Genomic DNA, 14,760 nt, shown 5'->3' with positions numbered 1-14,760 from the left:
TTTTGCGATAATTGCTGCAATAATAGCAGCAATAGTTGCTGCAAGGATTGCAATAAAAATTGCATCGTCTAATACGGCCTTCCTTTAATCTAGGATTGCACTTGCGACCTATCTTGTTCATTTTTTATACAGGGTGGTGACTTGCGTAACGCATCATAGGGATTTCAATGTAAAATTCATAACATGCAATTATTGGCTCCCCAAATTATTTTAGAGCAAAAATGTATTAAGGTTTTTTGTAGAAAAAAAATTTTTACGTCAATCAACCGTATTAGTTTTCAATTTTGTGCATAATAAAGACGGAAAATTGGAAAAATAAAACCCGCATCTTTTTCAATAATCTGCGATGCCATGGAATTTTCTAAAACCGTGGTGGTGAGCTGAAGAAAAGTGTAAAATAGGTATGTATATAGTAGCGTTTGTCAATTACATTGTTCATTACTGTTAATTTTTTGTGTTAATTCAACTATACTCTGCTGCTGTACCTGAGCAAAATTAAAAAGATTCTTTAAAATAGTTTCCTTTGAGTATAGTTTTCCTGAACGTGAATTTCACTTGGGACACGAATTTCCTGAAGGAATAAAGGGGTAAATATTAAAAAAAAAAGCATTTGCGAATACGTAGTAGTTCTTCCGTATCGTAGAAGTTCAACTCGTATTTACTTTCTCTTTTACCTACGATTCATTTGAACTTATTCAACATAACCTCAACTTTCCGTTATAGTTTAAAATGTGTGGTATTTTCTGTATGTTCGAAGCAAACTCGCACGATGCTGATAATTGTCTGTGCACGGTAATGCCTAATTATTCTATTCATCATTTGTACCATTTAACAATTCTAGTATAATTGCATTCAACCGACAGTCAATCGCAGAGGCCCAGACTACCACTCATCTGTGACCCTTGATTTTGAAAATCATAGCTTTGTATTTGGAGCGAGTGTGCTATGGTTGCAAGGTAAAGAAATGACAAAGCAACCGGTTGAAAATGAGCAATCTGTGTTCATTTTTAACGGCGATATTTTTGGAGGAACGTCTATACCTAGTGATGTAAGGAAGAACTTTGGAGATACGATTCCATTACTGCATCTATTGGAAAAATCGGAAGATGTAATAGACGATTTAATGAATCTACAGGGACCTTATAGTTTTGTGTACTTAAATAAGAAGCGTTCGAAGCTGTATTTTGGGCGAGATCCGTATGGCAGACGCAGTTTGCTTATTGGAATGAAAGACAGTGCTATTCTATTAACAAGTGTGGCAACAAGAATGTTAGATATAAAATGTGTGGAATTACCTGCTGTAGGTATTTTTACATACAGTCTTGAAACGGGCGAAGTGGAACTGCTTCCTTGGCCTTTTAGACATTCTAACTTTAAAGAAAAGGTTAGTGAACTGGAAACTATACTTAATAAAACCATTAAACTGCAACAAAATTTAGAACTTGCACATCATACATTTATAAACCCAACAGACAATTATTTGCAATATCCTCTACTTTCACCAGATTGTATTTTTTCAAATCTCCTAAATGATGCAAGATTCTTTCAAAATGTGCAGCAGCTCGAAGTTTTATTAGAAAAAGCAATTGAAAAACGCATTGCTACACAACCAGCATTTTGTCACAAATGTATTAAATCTAGAAATCCCTGTATACATTCCACAACAGGAGTCTTATTTTCTGGTGGTGTTGACTGTGCAATATTAGCACTATTAGCGGATAAATATTGCAGTAAACATTGCTCCATAGACTTGTTAAATGTATCCTTTAGTGGAAATGCTCCTGATCGTCAGACAGGCTTGCAGACCCTGGATGAATTAAAACAAATAAGGCCTGAGCGGAAGTGGAACTTTGTGGAAATAAATGTGAAGGAAAGTGAATTAAATCTAGAGAGAGAACGACGAATAGCAGATCTAATATATCCACTCAACACGATTCTGGATGATAGTTTAGGTTGCGCTTTATGGTTTGCCAGCCGTGGCCAAACTGAGAGCTATGTTTCACCTTGTCGAGTATGTGTCAGTATTGTTAGAATTTTGTAAATTTAGTTTATAGGTATTATTAGTAGGTATGGGCGCTGATGAGCTGTTCGGGGGGTATACTAAGCATCGTGCTGCTTTAAAACGTGGTGGATGGCAGGCATTGCACGAGGCCTTGGAGATTGATTGGCAAAACATTTCATTTCGTAATTTGGCACGAGATGATCGCGTGGTGTCAGATCACGGTCGGCAATTGAGGACGCCATATTTGGATGAAGAAGTTGTAGAGTTTGTTAGAAGTTTGAACTGCTGGGAAAGGTAACGTTCAAAATTTTTGGCAGGGCTGACAGAATACTTTCAGAACTTGTCCCAGTGATAATTTACAACAAGGTGTTGGTGAAAAGGTTTTACTAAGATCTTTGGCATATCATCTTGGGTTGAAGAAGGCTGCCTCTCTAAGGAAAAGGGCTTTGCAATTTGGCTCACGAATTGCTAATAGCAAAGAAAATGCACACGATGTATCTGCAAGATTAAAATTATAATTAAATTAGATTTTATTTGTTTGTTTTTAATACCTACTGTTTGGAAATTCGCCATTAATTTAGTTTCCAAAAAGAAAATTTCTGTAACAGGCATTTCTAAAATTCCATTTTTGTTGTTGAATTACCCAAAGCTTAGGACTCTGGACGCTTCATGAATGACAAACAAATACAATCCTGCATCCTCTGCAGCATAAGCAACCAACATCTCTAACACATCGGGCTCAGTCGGTTTCTTTAAGGAGGGGGGGGGGGCTGGTTTAATCCTTGAGTTTTATTGTAAGTTTACTAGGCATGCTTACCAAAAATTTTACAAGGGACTGGTGTTAAAGTTATACAAAGATTTTACCTTATTTTAGATAATAATATCTTGTAAAAAAGATGTACTTACTATTACAGAGAAGAACGCGCGCGAAAGTAGTTTGAGGTATTACTTTACAATTAAAATGAGAAAATTGAATAAATATAAAAAATAAAGAACTAAATGCTTGTACATTTATCCCTGCAAAAATACGACTATAGAAAGTAGCAGACTTCTTTAGTGACATCAGCAGTTGCAGATGACGAGGCTCGTGTTTATACTCATAAAGGTTGATATATGAAGGCAAAAATATGTAAGTTCTCTCTGGAGTAACTTAAAAAATTCTTCACTCTCAAGGAAAAACATGCAATGGCGAAATTTACTCCGTTTTTACAAGCATATATGTAGTACACAGAATTCTTTGTTCATAGAATTGTTTGAAATGATAATAAATGGCGTCATGCGTATTAAATTTTAACTGATATAGGGAGCACAGTAGCATGGGAAAGATTGGCACTTCCAATTTTTAAAAGGTGAAGAATTGAATAGGACAGTTTAAAAAAATATATTTAATAAATAAACCCCCTTTTTTTCTTTAGTATATTAAAAAAATTGACAATAAATCATTAATATATAATATATAACATCAAGTTAATTCGACAGTTGGCGAAATGTATATTTTAGAAATAACATTTTTTCCAATGACCAAAAGACTTCAGAATGTAGTAATTTAAAGATGTTACAGTTTGATCACCAGTCAACTATTGCCTGCCACAACAAACCAAGTAAGGCACCAGAAATGTTTATACAATGATAAAAGTTACATTGGAAAAAATGTTATTGGCGATATTTCTTTTAATTAGTGGCACTGATTCCAGGGTGGATCAAGTCTACAAGAAACATACTGTTACAATTTATTGCCCTATTATTTTATATACATTTTGTTTGGTTCTGCACGTCGAAACTTACCTAAGCAGATTCAGATTCACTGTCGGTTTCCTCTTCGGCATTCTGCAGCCATTCGAGGAAATCTTTCATCTGATCTACAAACATCATCTTTCCCTTTACGTTATAGTCTTCCCTGCACCACTTGAATATAACTGGCTCAGATATCACTTCCGCTTGGTAGAACATTACGATAATTTTCTGAAACGCGCGCATGAATGTCATGTTAGAGTAACAATAATCTTGAACTTTGAGCAAAAGACTCAGTTCTGCGCGAGCGTTTTGTGCAAACGCAGAAAATAATCCGGTGTATTGTTTTAAGTGACGAACGGCTTGATCGGTTACTAGCTCTTCTTTTTTATTCCAATCGGCCTGCGCCATTACAGTAGTCCATATAATACAAACAGTTTCGTGTTCTAAAATCAACTCACGAGTCGCAAACTCTTTTAGTTCGGTTATAATTTCGCGCATCGGTTTATTTTCTTGGAGACCATCCGAAAGCAAAGTTTGCAGCTCCTTTTTGGCTTGTTGCTGGTGCTGATCGTTGTATAATTTAAGAATTTCTTCGAGGCCGTTCTCTTGAAAAGCAGTACGGAAGTATGCATGCGACTGCTTCGTGTCCGGGATGAAACTCATCAAATGCGACTCAATGTTATATTTCTTAATCGCGGAGTGTAGAGAAGCTACCCCCTTATCTTGACGCCACCATTTAAATATGTCAATTAAAAAGTCAAGGGCCAAGTGCTCCTTTACGAGATGTGAATTATTCAGTACGACAACCGTGTTGAATGGGATGCTATTATTTGATATCCATAGGAATACCATGACGGACAGTTTTTTCCTATCTGCCGGAGTGAAGTACTTAACAAACATCAAAATTGTCTTTATTTCATCCTGGAACAAAAATCAAATGAGCGCGAATCCCTAAAATCTGAATTAAATTAAATGTTAGTCCAAGATCCCAGAGCCACATTAAACACTACTTATTTTTAGATAAATAAAACCTTAGAAAAACCAATGAAAATTAACTAAGTATTGCCGCCATTGCTTGCCACCTTGAAATAGGCGTTTTAAGTCAGCTTACTATAGAGGGTGGGGATGAGCTTTGCATGAAATTATTCTTTCTGGTTTTGGCAGTCAACCAGGAAAGAGAATTCCGCTTTATGCAAAGAAACAGAAAAAGGCCGCTTCCGACAAGTGTGTACACTCTCTAGTGAGCGGTATCCTTTACATGCTAGATATGAAAGATCCATACTTCCGTATATCTTATAGACACCATATTGGAATTTTACAAAATAGAGGATAAAAAAAATTCATTTGAATGGATCGCCATCATATCCATTTTATTGAGTAATTAACGTAAAACATTTGATTTGATTTTGAAATTTTTCTTGTAAATGTATGCACAGGGTGAGTCGACGATTGCGCGGAGTAACTTAATGCCTTGAAGATAAGATTTTTCGATAGTGCTTTTGTATTATAATATGGTTGAATATTCTCCGCATTTTAAAAATATTTGCAATTATACAGGGTGCGCCCACATGGTACATTTTTTTAAATAGAACCCCCTGTATTTGAATGCTTTTTTGAATTCTACGTGTAATTGTACGTCTTTTTTATTATATGGTTAATATCCGAAAAGCTAGTAGTTTTAAAGATAATTCGATTTTTAAGAAAAATTAGGCATTTGCAAGCGTCAGTATATATTGGCAGAATTATTACTTAAATTTTGATTCCAGGTTTTATATTTTATCCTGGGTTAAGTAAAAGTCAAATAAATACATCTACTATGAAACATTAAAAATATAGCTTACAGGGTGTTTCTTTGGTAGGTCCAAAGTTGCAAAACTTCATATTAAAAAATCTCACTTTTTTTAAATGGAACACCCTGTATATTTTTTGTCATCATTTAGCTCCTCCAAAAACCTTCAGCTTTTGATAATAATCTCGTATACCTATCTCTGATAGTTTTCGAAATATCTTGGATTTCCTGGGTACCAAAATATTTATGATTTAAAATTTCACTTCAGGCACCCACCCTAAGTTGAATAGTTACTATAATTAAATCTTTATTCAGATTGAACTGGAAAAAAAAATGATAATCCTGTCACAACCGTGTAATTTCTTCACCTCTTTGTGTATGTTTGTGTAAAACATCTGGAGATAAGAACATATTTCATTTTCAATATCAAGCCCAGCAACATATTGCAAGTCTAATCGCAGAGATAATGCAAAAAGATGGAAATTTTATCAACTCTAATCACTATAGCAGATAGCATGCTCTGTATACTTCACGAGTAACTTACCTGAAATATCTTTTCCAAGTACTTATATCGGCGCATAAGCTTTATAAAGACTTGTTCCCAACTTTTCATAATTTCTAAATTTATTTCGTCTGGTGAACTAAATATGCATGTTTCTGTCTTGTACGGACCTTCGCCTTCCTGTGAAAGGGTCCCGCCTGGCACTAAACGAAAGAAATTAACAAAAAAGCATAAATGGTCAATATGGTATTACCCAAGATGCCTCCAGCAATAAGTATATCAAAGAGACTGTCACCATAGCGTCGATAATCTAGTTTGCTGCCTGCTCCATCCAAATATCGTGAAATAGCTTCGAAATCGTTAGCACATTTATCCAGTCCAGTTATTACAGAATCTCGAAATCCAAGTGGGTCATATTTCTCTTTTTCATCTAAACAAAATACAAATGGTCAGTAACAAACTGTGAGTTAAGTTGAGCAAGTGGCGTACCTCTTTTTCTGGTCTTAATTCGCTGACCGGACAGAACTGGCTTTTCTACCTTTTGACTCATACAAAAATTTCTGTAAAAAATCAGCAGAATGAATCATTTTCAGCATACTGTATCATAAATAATAGAAAAGTTTGTTCATAATAATGAACCAAATCAGGTCAATGACATTCTTTGTACTTTGTGGCATATTTATTCAAGTGTGTGACGTGCCAAAAATTGAGAATAGCGGAAAATTAGTCAGCGTTACATTTACGTTCGAAAAAATAACGAAAGTAACAAGAAAAATTCTAACATTTGAAAAAATATTGCACAACACACATCAAACAGGAGTCCACCATTACAAATCCCAAACTTTTCGCCACATTTACCGCAATAATTACGGTTAGAAAGGCTTATTTAAGTATTTCTAACCAATCTCACAATTAAAATCGTGATTATTTCAATGGAACTCGACAATTTCGTTACTTACGTTGATGCTGTTAAAAAAGAAGCACACCTTCACAAAGTTTAACACAAATTCAACACTCGTCAAAAGAAAGTGCCGAGAAATAAAATGCGACTGCGAAATACAACCGGAATCAATAATCAAACAAAAATGGCGGGAATTTAAATTGCTTTGACTAATTTTCTTTGAGAAAGCGCAATTGGTCACTGTTTCATTTCATTTAAATAGATGAATTGAATACCTATTTAATACTGAGCGCATCTGCGGAATAACAATTACAGAAATAATTATTTTTCATTTGTTAATCAATTTTAAAGCTAATTTGGTGCCGTTAAGAAGCAACGGGATTGTATTGCCAACATCAGTTTAGTGTACAGGGTCTCCAAACTAAACATCCAGTGATAAAAATCATTGTATTATACGAGGGCTGCGCCAAATATTCACGGCCCGACTACGAAAGAAACGGCGTAGACTAACAATTAAATTTTATTTTTTTAATATAGGTTCCCCCAATTAATACATTAATTATTAAGTCGCTTCAACAGCAATTCCATACTCTCAAAAAATATTCTTTCGGGTTGTTCTCAGAATGTGCCTAAACGACAGCTTTCTCCTCTCTTAATTCGAATTCGTGACTGAAATGGGAAAATGTCGTTTTTATTCACATTTGACTTCAATTATCTCTTTAACTACTGCTCTGAGAGAAAAAATGAATAGAAATGAATTTGTTTATAATCGAATTTTTTATATGCAGTTAGTATGGAACGTTCATTTTCAAATGTTATTGTTTTTTATGGAAAAATGTAAAATCAGTAATCCCGAATATTAACAATTGGTTATTACGAAGAAAACCCTCACAAAATCCCGTAGAGGATTTGACTTTTAAAGCGGAGAAAAAATCTATACGTTTGGATGGACTTGGGAAATATTTACGACCCTTAAAAAGGCGCTTAAAGACTTTTGGAGACCTATCACACAAAAACAACCTTTAAGGATAAAAGGTCTTAAAGGTACTTCATAACAAATCTCATAAACATTCTCAAGGCCTTTCAAATACTCCAGAGCCCTAAAGCCAACAAAAGCTTTCTAAGCCTCTACTAGAAAAGACTTCAAACTGTTGGGGTATCTATGAATGAACTCTTAAAGATTTTCGTAGGCTCTTAGAAGATTTTAAAAGCTTTTAGAAAGTGTAGCCAAATTTAAAAGGTTCTTACAGACCATTAAACGCACTTGGATATCTATATAGGTACCTCGTAAAACAGTTTAAAAGCTCTACCCTAAAAAAGTATTAAAACCTCTTAAAGAGCAGGAAAATATTGTGTAAATTATTGAAAACTCTTGGAGAAAAACATTTGATGACTAATCGATATTTTGACAGACCAATAAACTTCTTAAAAGACCTTTAAAGTATCTTACACATCTTTAAAGGGGAGGGGGAATAAACACACGTTCTACCCATCATGGTATTCCCCGCCCTTATTTCTAACCCCTTATCAAAATAGAGGGTTGGGGCGGAATTGGCTACTCTAATTAATGGTCTTAACGAAAGGAATTAATTTCTACCATTTCTCCTCCTCGACCCCTTATCAGGAACGGATATAATTCCTTATATATCGAAAAAGGTTTGTCGAGGGAAGGTACTCACGAAGAGCGATTGTCCCGTCCGGAAGAAATCGTTGGTGATGAAATATCTCGAAGACGATTTGTCGGATGCATGAGAGCACTCACAAAGGCAAAATGAATCGTCTGGACGAGACATCTATTGGTGAAGTCGAACCGAATACCTTGAAAACGAAATGTTGAAAGAGGGTACTCGTAAAGGGCAAGTGGAACATCTGGACGCAACATATCTGCTGGTGATGTCAAAACCTTCAGTGCCAATATCTGCAGGGGAGGGTACTCTCAAAGAACGGAAAGACCTACTGGCGATATAAAAACTTAATTGTGAATAGCTCTAAAATGTTGGAGGAAAGTATCTACAAAGGGAAAATGCCCTCTAAGGGCTTGATTCTTTTTGCATTATATAACGAGATTTTGAATGTATACCATGCGACCTCTAAATGTTTATTTGTAAAGAACCCCCTCCTCCATGAGAAAAGGTAATAACAAATTTAGATACAAGTTCTGGAAATCGTTATAATTTATAAAATTCTAACAAAACTATTTCGAAAGTTTGCAATTTGGTGAGCTTAGGTGGCATCGATGATGTCATTTTGTTCCCTGTACCGAAATAAATAAACTAGCGTAATTTTAATTATTAAGAGAAGTTGTGGAATATTACGTAAAACAGCTAAAGTGCCACAATAAAGCATGAATAATTTGTGGTTAAATGTAAACGCTAAGCGACTATTTGCATGAAAATTCCAATTCTAATGGAAACCTTTTTTCTGCTGTTCCATTAAATTTTATGATTATTGCAATTTATTTATGTCACTGTAATCCAAAACATGGAAAACAGATGCATGATGAGATTATAATTTTCTTCAAATTACATCTTTTATATTATAGCATTGAATAAAAAATTAAATAGGTAAGTAGTTAGTAAATTTCAATGAAAAGTACCTACCGTTCGTAATATACCTGGGAAAACCAAATATAGGTATGTATTGAGCGTTCACTTTGTTCTACTTATCGAGCAATTTAAGTGTGGTCTTTATTACCAATGATTGTTGAACAAACATTTACTAATACCATTGTTTATTCATCAAAGCTAATACCACTGTAAACAATGCTAAAACTTACCCAAGATATCTCCACAAAACAAGGAAACAAATCATCATTTTATACTTAGGCGTAACAATGAGCGCACCAACAATGTTGCATGTCTTAATGAACACCATCATAAATGAATATTTTGGCAATTCCTATTGCATTATAATATTAGCGGACCAAACGGGCGCTTTGAACTATCGTGGTAATATTCCAATAGTTAACATTCACCCGATAAATGCGGAAGTAAACGACTCCATAGCTTACCACGGACATGGTTGTCAGGATATCGTGATCGATCACGATGATCCCCTAAAAGTTTTTGAAAGTTTCGAATTTAACCTCCGTTTACATAAGGCTCGCTTCAATTTTAGAAGGTACTTAATACCCGCTGGAGATATGTCCATATTTAACTCGACCAATTTGGAATATGTGGTAAATCTTCTGGTGATAGTACCAGATGACACCGAATCAAACTGTTTCAAACTCGTCACTCATCAGTACGTGGGCCAAAGTGGAAACAACGATCCTCGAATTCTGGACTATTGGTTTGGACATAACCAAAGCTTCTTGCATGGAAATGATTTGTTCCCAGATAAGTTACGCAATCAGCAGGGCCGAACTCTGCGTTGCGCCACATTTAATTATAAACCCTACAGTATCATAGGTAAGTGAATATGCTAAAATTTAACGTTCTGCTTCAGCATAAAAATGTAGAAAACTCTCCACCAACTGCGGTAGGCTCTGAAAATGCAATCGCACACGTCTTCGCCGAGATGCTCAACATGACGATCGAGTATATTGTTGATGACAAAGAGTGGGGTATTATTTATGATAATTGGACTGGCGATGGTATACTAGGACATGTAGCTATTGATAAAGCTGACATGGGATATGGTATAACATAACCAGATTAAACACATTATCACACTGATTTTAGGGGCTCTCTACACGTGGGCGCACGAGTATCAGTTCTTGGATTTGTCCAAACCAGTGGTACGCACTGGAATTACTTGCCTGGTTCCAGCACCTAGGTAAAATAATAGCATCCTAATCCGACACATATACTAACCGTTTCTGCAGGTTAGCAGATGGTTGGTTGATTCCATTTTTTCCATTCAGTTTTCAAATGTGGTTATGGTTTAGTGTTACCTTTGTGCTATTGTCACTTGCCACGATTGGGATTACGGCATACGTCACAAAACACCATCTTGAATAGTACTTTTATTAAACCAATGGAAGGCTGCTACTAATTCTACAAATTTCAGCAAGCATCACAACTCCAAAGGGAAAAGGAAGGGAACGATTAATTATAGAGTAATATTTAATCAATCCATGATAAAGCTCACCCAAATTTTTTTAATACAATCTCTCTCTTTCCGCGGAAGGGCTATAGATACGACATTCAGATATTTGTTTCCGATATTTTTATATAGTCTCATCATAACTGCGACATATAGCAGTGGATTGGCGGCAGTGATGACACTCCCGAGGTACTATTGAAAACAATACCAGAACACGATAGGCAACCTTTCCTTCTAGATACATAGGAACAATCGATACTGTTTGGAATTTAGCTAAAAGTGATCTGCGTTGGGGCGCTACGCAAGATGCATGGATTTACTCAATTCTAGAAGAGAAGCGCGTAAGCGTCTTTGTAATTTTATACGGTTCGTTTGCAAAATCTCTTTTAGCCTCAATATAAAACGCTACTCAACAAATTTGTTGCGACATCCAAGGAAAATTTACTAGGTTTCGCCAAAACCAATCGATTCGCATTTTCCATTGAAAGACTTCCATCAGGTACGTATAAGGTTCTGTTCGTGCCATAGTTATATCCACTATTGGACAGGTCAATTTGCAATTGGCAACTACATCACGGAGGACATAGTCAAACGTCTACGGCTAATGCATGAAGATTTGTATTGGGAATACTGTGTGTTTATGGTAAGAAAAAGTTCTCCACTACTAGAGCCTTTGGATACGTTGATTTTAAAACTTAACGAAGCTGGGCTAATTCTATTCTGGGAAAAGGAAGTAAGTGCATGAAAGTGTCTCTGTAAGAGGCACTAATTCTTGTTAGGCTGTAGGCACCCATATGGATATGAGGGTTCAAAAGGTGGTGGCATTTTATCGAGCTTCGCAAGTGAAACAAGCTGATTCGCCCGTTGTCAAATTAATGTGGGTTCACGTTGAAGGGGCATTTGGGATATTATTTTTTGGGTTGCTTTTTTCATTTGTATGTTTTATTATCGAAGTGGTTTATAAAAGAAAAGAGTATTTTCCACGTAAACCATATTTGGTGTAGTGTAACGTAATTACGTAAATAATCTGCACACATTGAAACTAGAATTGTGCCTGGAAGGTGCCAGGCAGTAGTCAAATTACCAATAATTATGAGGAATAAGTAGGTAGATAATTAAAAACACAAGCTTTCTTAAATGAAGCAAAATATTCCATTTGCAGAATGTGTCATAAATATGTAGTACCTACACAAAATGGGTGGTAGAGAGGGCACCATATAAAAATATAATGCATGAACCATTTAGCTACGTGATAGTCCCAGTTGAATTGGAAAGAAGTCCTTGTTTTGGTCTCTTTGCAAAATGTAAACTTTTAAAATAGAAACTGGTTACCTTACCTACAATTAAATTTAGAAATGCAAAATCGATTCGCATAATATTTTCTTATTATCAACTGTCTCTTACTTTTTTCCACAGTTGTCTAGGCGTTTTTAACCCTAGAAAATGCATAAAATCCTCTTGAAGTAAGTGGGAAGGGGGTAAAGTACAGGTGGTAAAAACTTCCAGAACAAATATACGATACTGTTAAAAGTGCTAGAAAGCTCTGGAGAGCAGTTGAAGGTTTAATCAGATTCCACGAGGTTCTTTCCATAGTCCTCTAATGCTTCCTAAGCAAGTTTCCTTCGTTACAAAAACATTATATTAGATTTTTTATTTTTAGATTATTTGATCCTTTCTGGGGGTTCTAGGCGCTTTTTGGATTTTAAAAAGCTCACACGCTCCAAAACGTTCTGGAACGTCTTCGAAGCTCTGGAAACAGTGTAGGTATAGGATTTGATTTAGGTTTGCTTTTCAGAATACCTTCTGTACAGGGTGGAGCGCGGTAAATTGCTTTTTTTTCGAATATTTATAAGCGCTATACACACAGCGATTATCTAAATATCTACAGGCAAAAACATGCGTTCACAATGTTGTTAATTAAAGTCTCGTACGGGAGACACTACCATTCATCTGTGACGTTACATGAGATACAAGATAACTAAGGGATTTAATTTATAGGTTAACAATTAATTTTTCTTATATCATACGTAAAAAAAGTACTTACTTTTACCTGTTACTTTTTTCAAAAATACGCAATTTCGAACATTGCAATGAAATAATATCCATACGTCTAAAATGTTTTCTCCAACCCGAAGAGTTACTTCCCTTGTAACAGTAGTGGTGGTATGTATACTCTTTTTGAATGGGTCAGTCTTTAGCTTTGAAATCTACAGAAACAACACCCCTCTCATAAACTGCTGAACAATGCCCCTTCTCAAATCTTATCACTTAGAACCAAATCGTCTACCCCTCTAAATACCGTGCTGATGTTCGTTCCACAACAAGAAGCTTGGATTGTCGAACGTATGGGAAAGTTTCACCGTATTCTGGAGCCCGGTTTAAATATTCTGATACCGATAGTGGACCGCGTGAAGTACGTCCAAAGCTTAAAGGAGATAGCAATTGATGTTCCTAAACAAAGTGCGATTACTTCTGACAATGTCACTTTAAACATTGACGGTGTGCTATACTTACGTATCGTTGACGCATATCTGGCCAGTTACGGAGTTGAAGATCCCGAATTTGCAATAACTCAACTCGCGCAAACGACTATGCGTTCCGAACTCGGAAAAATATCTCTGGATAAAGTCTTTAGGGAGCGAGAAAATTTGAATGTGTCCATAGTGGATGCTATCAACAAGGCTAGTGAGGCTTGGGGAATTACATGTTTGCGTTACGAAATTCGTAGGTCATGGTACAGTATTCAGTAGAAAACTGTTCATTTCGTTGTAGGTGACATTAAATTACCGACGCGTGTGCAGGAAGCAATGCAAATGCAAGTGGAGGCTGAACGTAAAAAGCGTGCCGCGATTTTAGAGTCTGAAGGTGTTCGTGAGGCGGATATCAATGTTGCTGAAGGTAAACGTCAAGCCAGAATTTTAGCATCTGAAGCTGAACGGCAGGAGCAGATTAATAAAGCCACTGGTGAGGCATCTGCGATTCTCTCTATATCGGGAGCTAGAGCTGAAGGTTTAAAGAAGGTTGCACATGCATTACAAGGACGCGAAGGTTCTAATGCTGCGGCTTTAGCTGTGGCAGAGCAGTATGTGCAAGCATTTAATAAACTGGCAAAAAATAACAATACGTTAATCTTGCCGGCTAATGCAGGAGATGTGTCCAATATTGTTGCTCAGGTGCGAATTAATGTTATGTACTTTACATGTTTAACACTAATTTTGATAGGCTATGACCATCTACCACCAAGTGTCCCAAACCAAGAATTCCACATCTTTAGAAAATAACTCAGTATTGCATCGTACATCATCTGACAGCCTTGCTGAATACTTAAGTGATGATGAAAATCCAAAAAGCATAGATTTAGAAAACTTGAAAGAGAAATAAATGTTTTTGTTTTAAAATATTAAATTGCATTTATACTTATTTTTATGTTTTTTCTTATCCAGTGTGATGTTTGTAGAAATCTCACAGATCTTTACCTGGAGATTGAAAGTGAAAAAAAAATCAAACATTTTCCATAAGATAAAAATTAAAAATGTATCCACCTACTCGTAGGCATCAACAAATAATTCTCAAATGTAAAATAACATTTTACTACGTATAATTTCAAATTTTGGAATATTTTTCTTACAGTTGGAATACTACCTAATGGTGGAGCGTTAAGTATACAAATATAAAAAAATGTAATTTAAATGCTTTAGTAAATAAGAAAGTTGGCAGTGCGCATGTGCAAAATCAAATTTTGAAACTGGCGCTAGATTTTCTTTTATTCAAATCAAAGCTCTTCA

At 35.6% G+C, this 14,760-nt stretch overlaps 4 protein-coding genes across 6 annotated transcripts; 3 read left to right on the top strand and 1 right to left on the bottom strand.

The window, feature by feature from the left end:
• The first annotated feature begins 557 nt into the window (after nucleotides 1-557).
• On the top strand, nucleotides 558-2,550 carry LOC116171103 (asparagine synthetase domain-containing protein CG17486). Its single transcript, XM_031487784.1, has 5 exons — nucleotides 558-587; nucleotides 724-792; nucleotides 842-2,011; nucleotides 2,055-2,296; nucleotides 2,340-2,550. Exons 2-5 carry the CDS (start codon nucleotides 730-732, stop codon nucleotides 2,518-2,520), a joined length of 1,656 nt encoding a protein of 551 aa, XP_031343644.1. The 5' UTR covers nucleotides 558-587; nucleotides 724-729; the 3' UTR covers nucleotides 2,521-2,550.
• An 853-nt stretch (nucleotides 2,551-3,403) lies between these two features.
• On the bottom strand, nucleotides 3,404-7,141 carry LOC116171104 (protein krasavietz). Its single transcript, XM_031487785.1, has 6 exons — nucleotides 6,987-7,141; nucleotides 6,517-6,587; nucleotides 6,281-6,457; nucleotides 6,070-6,230; nucleotides 3,788-4,657; nucleotides 3,404-3,708 (listed from the first exon to the last, which is right to left on the bottom strand). Exons 2-5 carry the CDS (start codon nucleotides 6,575-6,577, stop codon nucleotides 3,788-3,790), a joined length of 1,269 nt encoding a protein of 422 aa, XP_031343645.1. The 5' UTR covers nucleotides 6,578-6,587; nucleotides 6,987-7,141; the 3' UTR covers nucleotides 3,404-3,708.
• A 2,620-nt stretch (nucleotides 7,142-9,761) lies between these two features.
• Nucleotides 9,762-12,791, top strand: LOC116172064 (glutamate receptor). Of its 3 annotated transcripts, none has more exons than XM_031489175.1 (9): nucleotides 9,762-10,338; nucleotides 10,389-10,568; nucleotides 10,612-10,705; nucleotides 10,755-10,889; nucleotides 10,940-11,164; nucleotides 11,214-11,316; nucleotides 11,366-11,474; nucleotides 11,524-11,618; nucleotides 12,636-12,791. In XM_031489175.1, the coding sequence occupies exons 1-9, from the start codon at nucleotides 9,762-9,764 to the stop codon at nucleotides 12,642-12,644; spliced, it is 1,527 nt and encodes a 508-aa protein (XP_031345035.1). In that variant the 3' UTR covers nucleotides 12,645-12,791. The 3 variants fall into 3 exon arrangements, with proteins under 3 accessions (XP_031345035.1, XP_031345034.1, XP_031345036.1); XM_031489174.1 differs by lacking the exon at nucleotides 12,636-12,791 and adding an exon at nucleotides 11,755-12,313 and having other exon boundaries at nucleotides 11,524-11,708; XM_031489176.1 differs by lacking the exon at nucleotides 12,636-12,791 and adding an exon at nucleotides 11,755-12,313 and having other exon boundaries at nucleotides 10,302-10,568; nucleotides 11,524-11,708.
• Nucleotides 12,792-12,942: 151 nt separating this feature from the next.
• Nucleotides 12,943-14,395, top strand: LOC116172066 (stomatin-like protein 2, mitochondrial). Its single transcript, XM_031489177.1, has 4 exons — nucleotides 12,943-13,138; nucleotides 13,189-13,699; nucleotides 13,748-14,148; nucleotides 14,198-14,395. The coding sequence occupies exons 1-4, from the start codon at nucleotides 13,091-13,093 to the stop codon at nucleotides 14,354-14,356; spliced, it is 1,119 nt and encodes a 372-aa protein (XP_031345037.1). The 5' UTR covers nucleotides 12,943-13,090; the 3' UTR covers nucleotides 14,357-14,395.
• The last annotated feature ends 365 nt before the right edge of the window (nucleotides 14,396-14,760 follow it).

Source organism: Photinus pyralis, unplaced genomic scaffold (genome assembly GCF_008802855.1).
Source record: "Photinus pyralis isolate 1611_PpyrPB1 unplaced genomic scaffold, Ppyr1.3 Ppyr1.4_LG5, whole genome shotgun sequence".
Taxonomy (NCBI): domain Eukaryota; kingdom Metazoa; phylum Arthropoda; class Insecta; order Coleoptera; family Lampyridae; genus Photinus; species Photinus pyralis.
The sequence above is the reverse complement of the archived record's forward strand: the minus strand, read 5'-3'. Positions and strand labels throughout refer to the sequence as shown.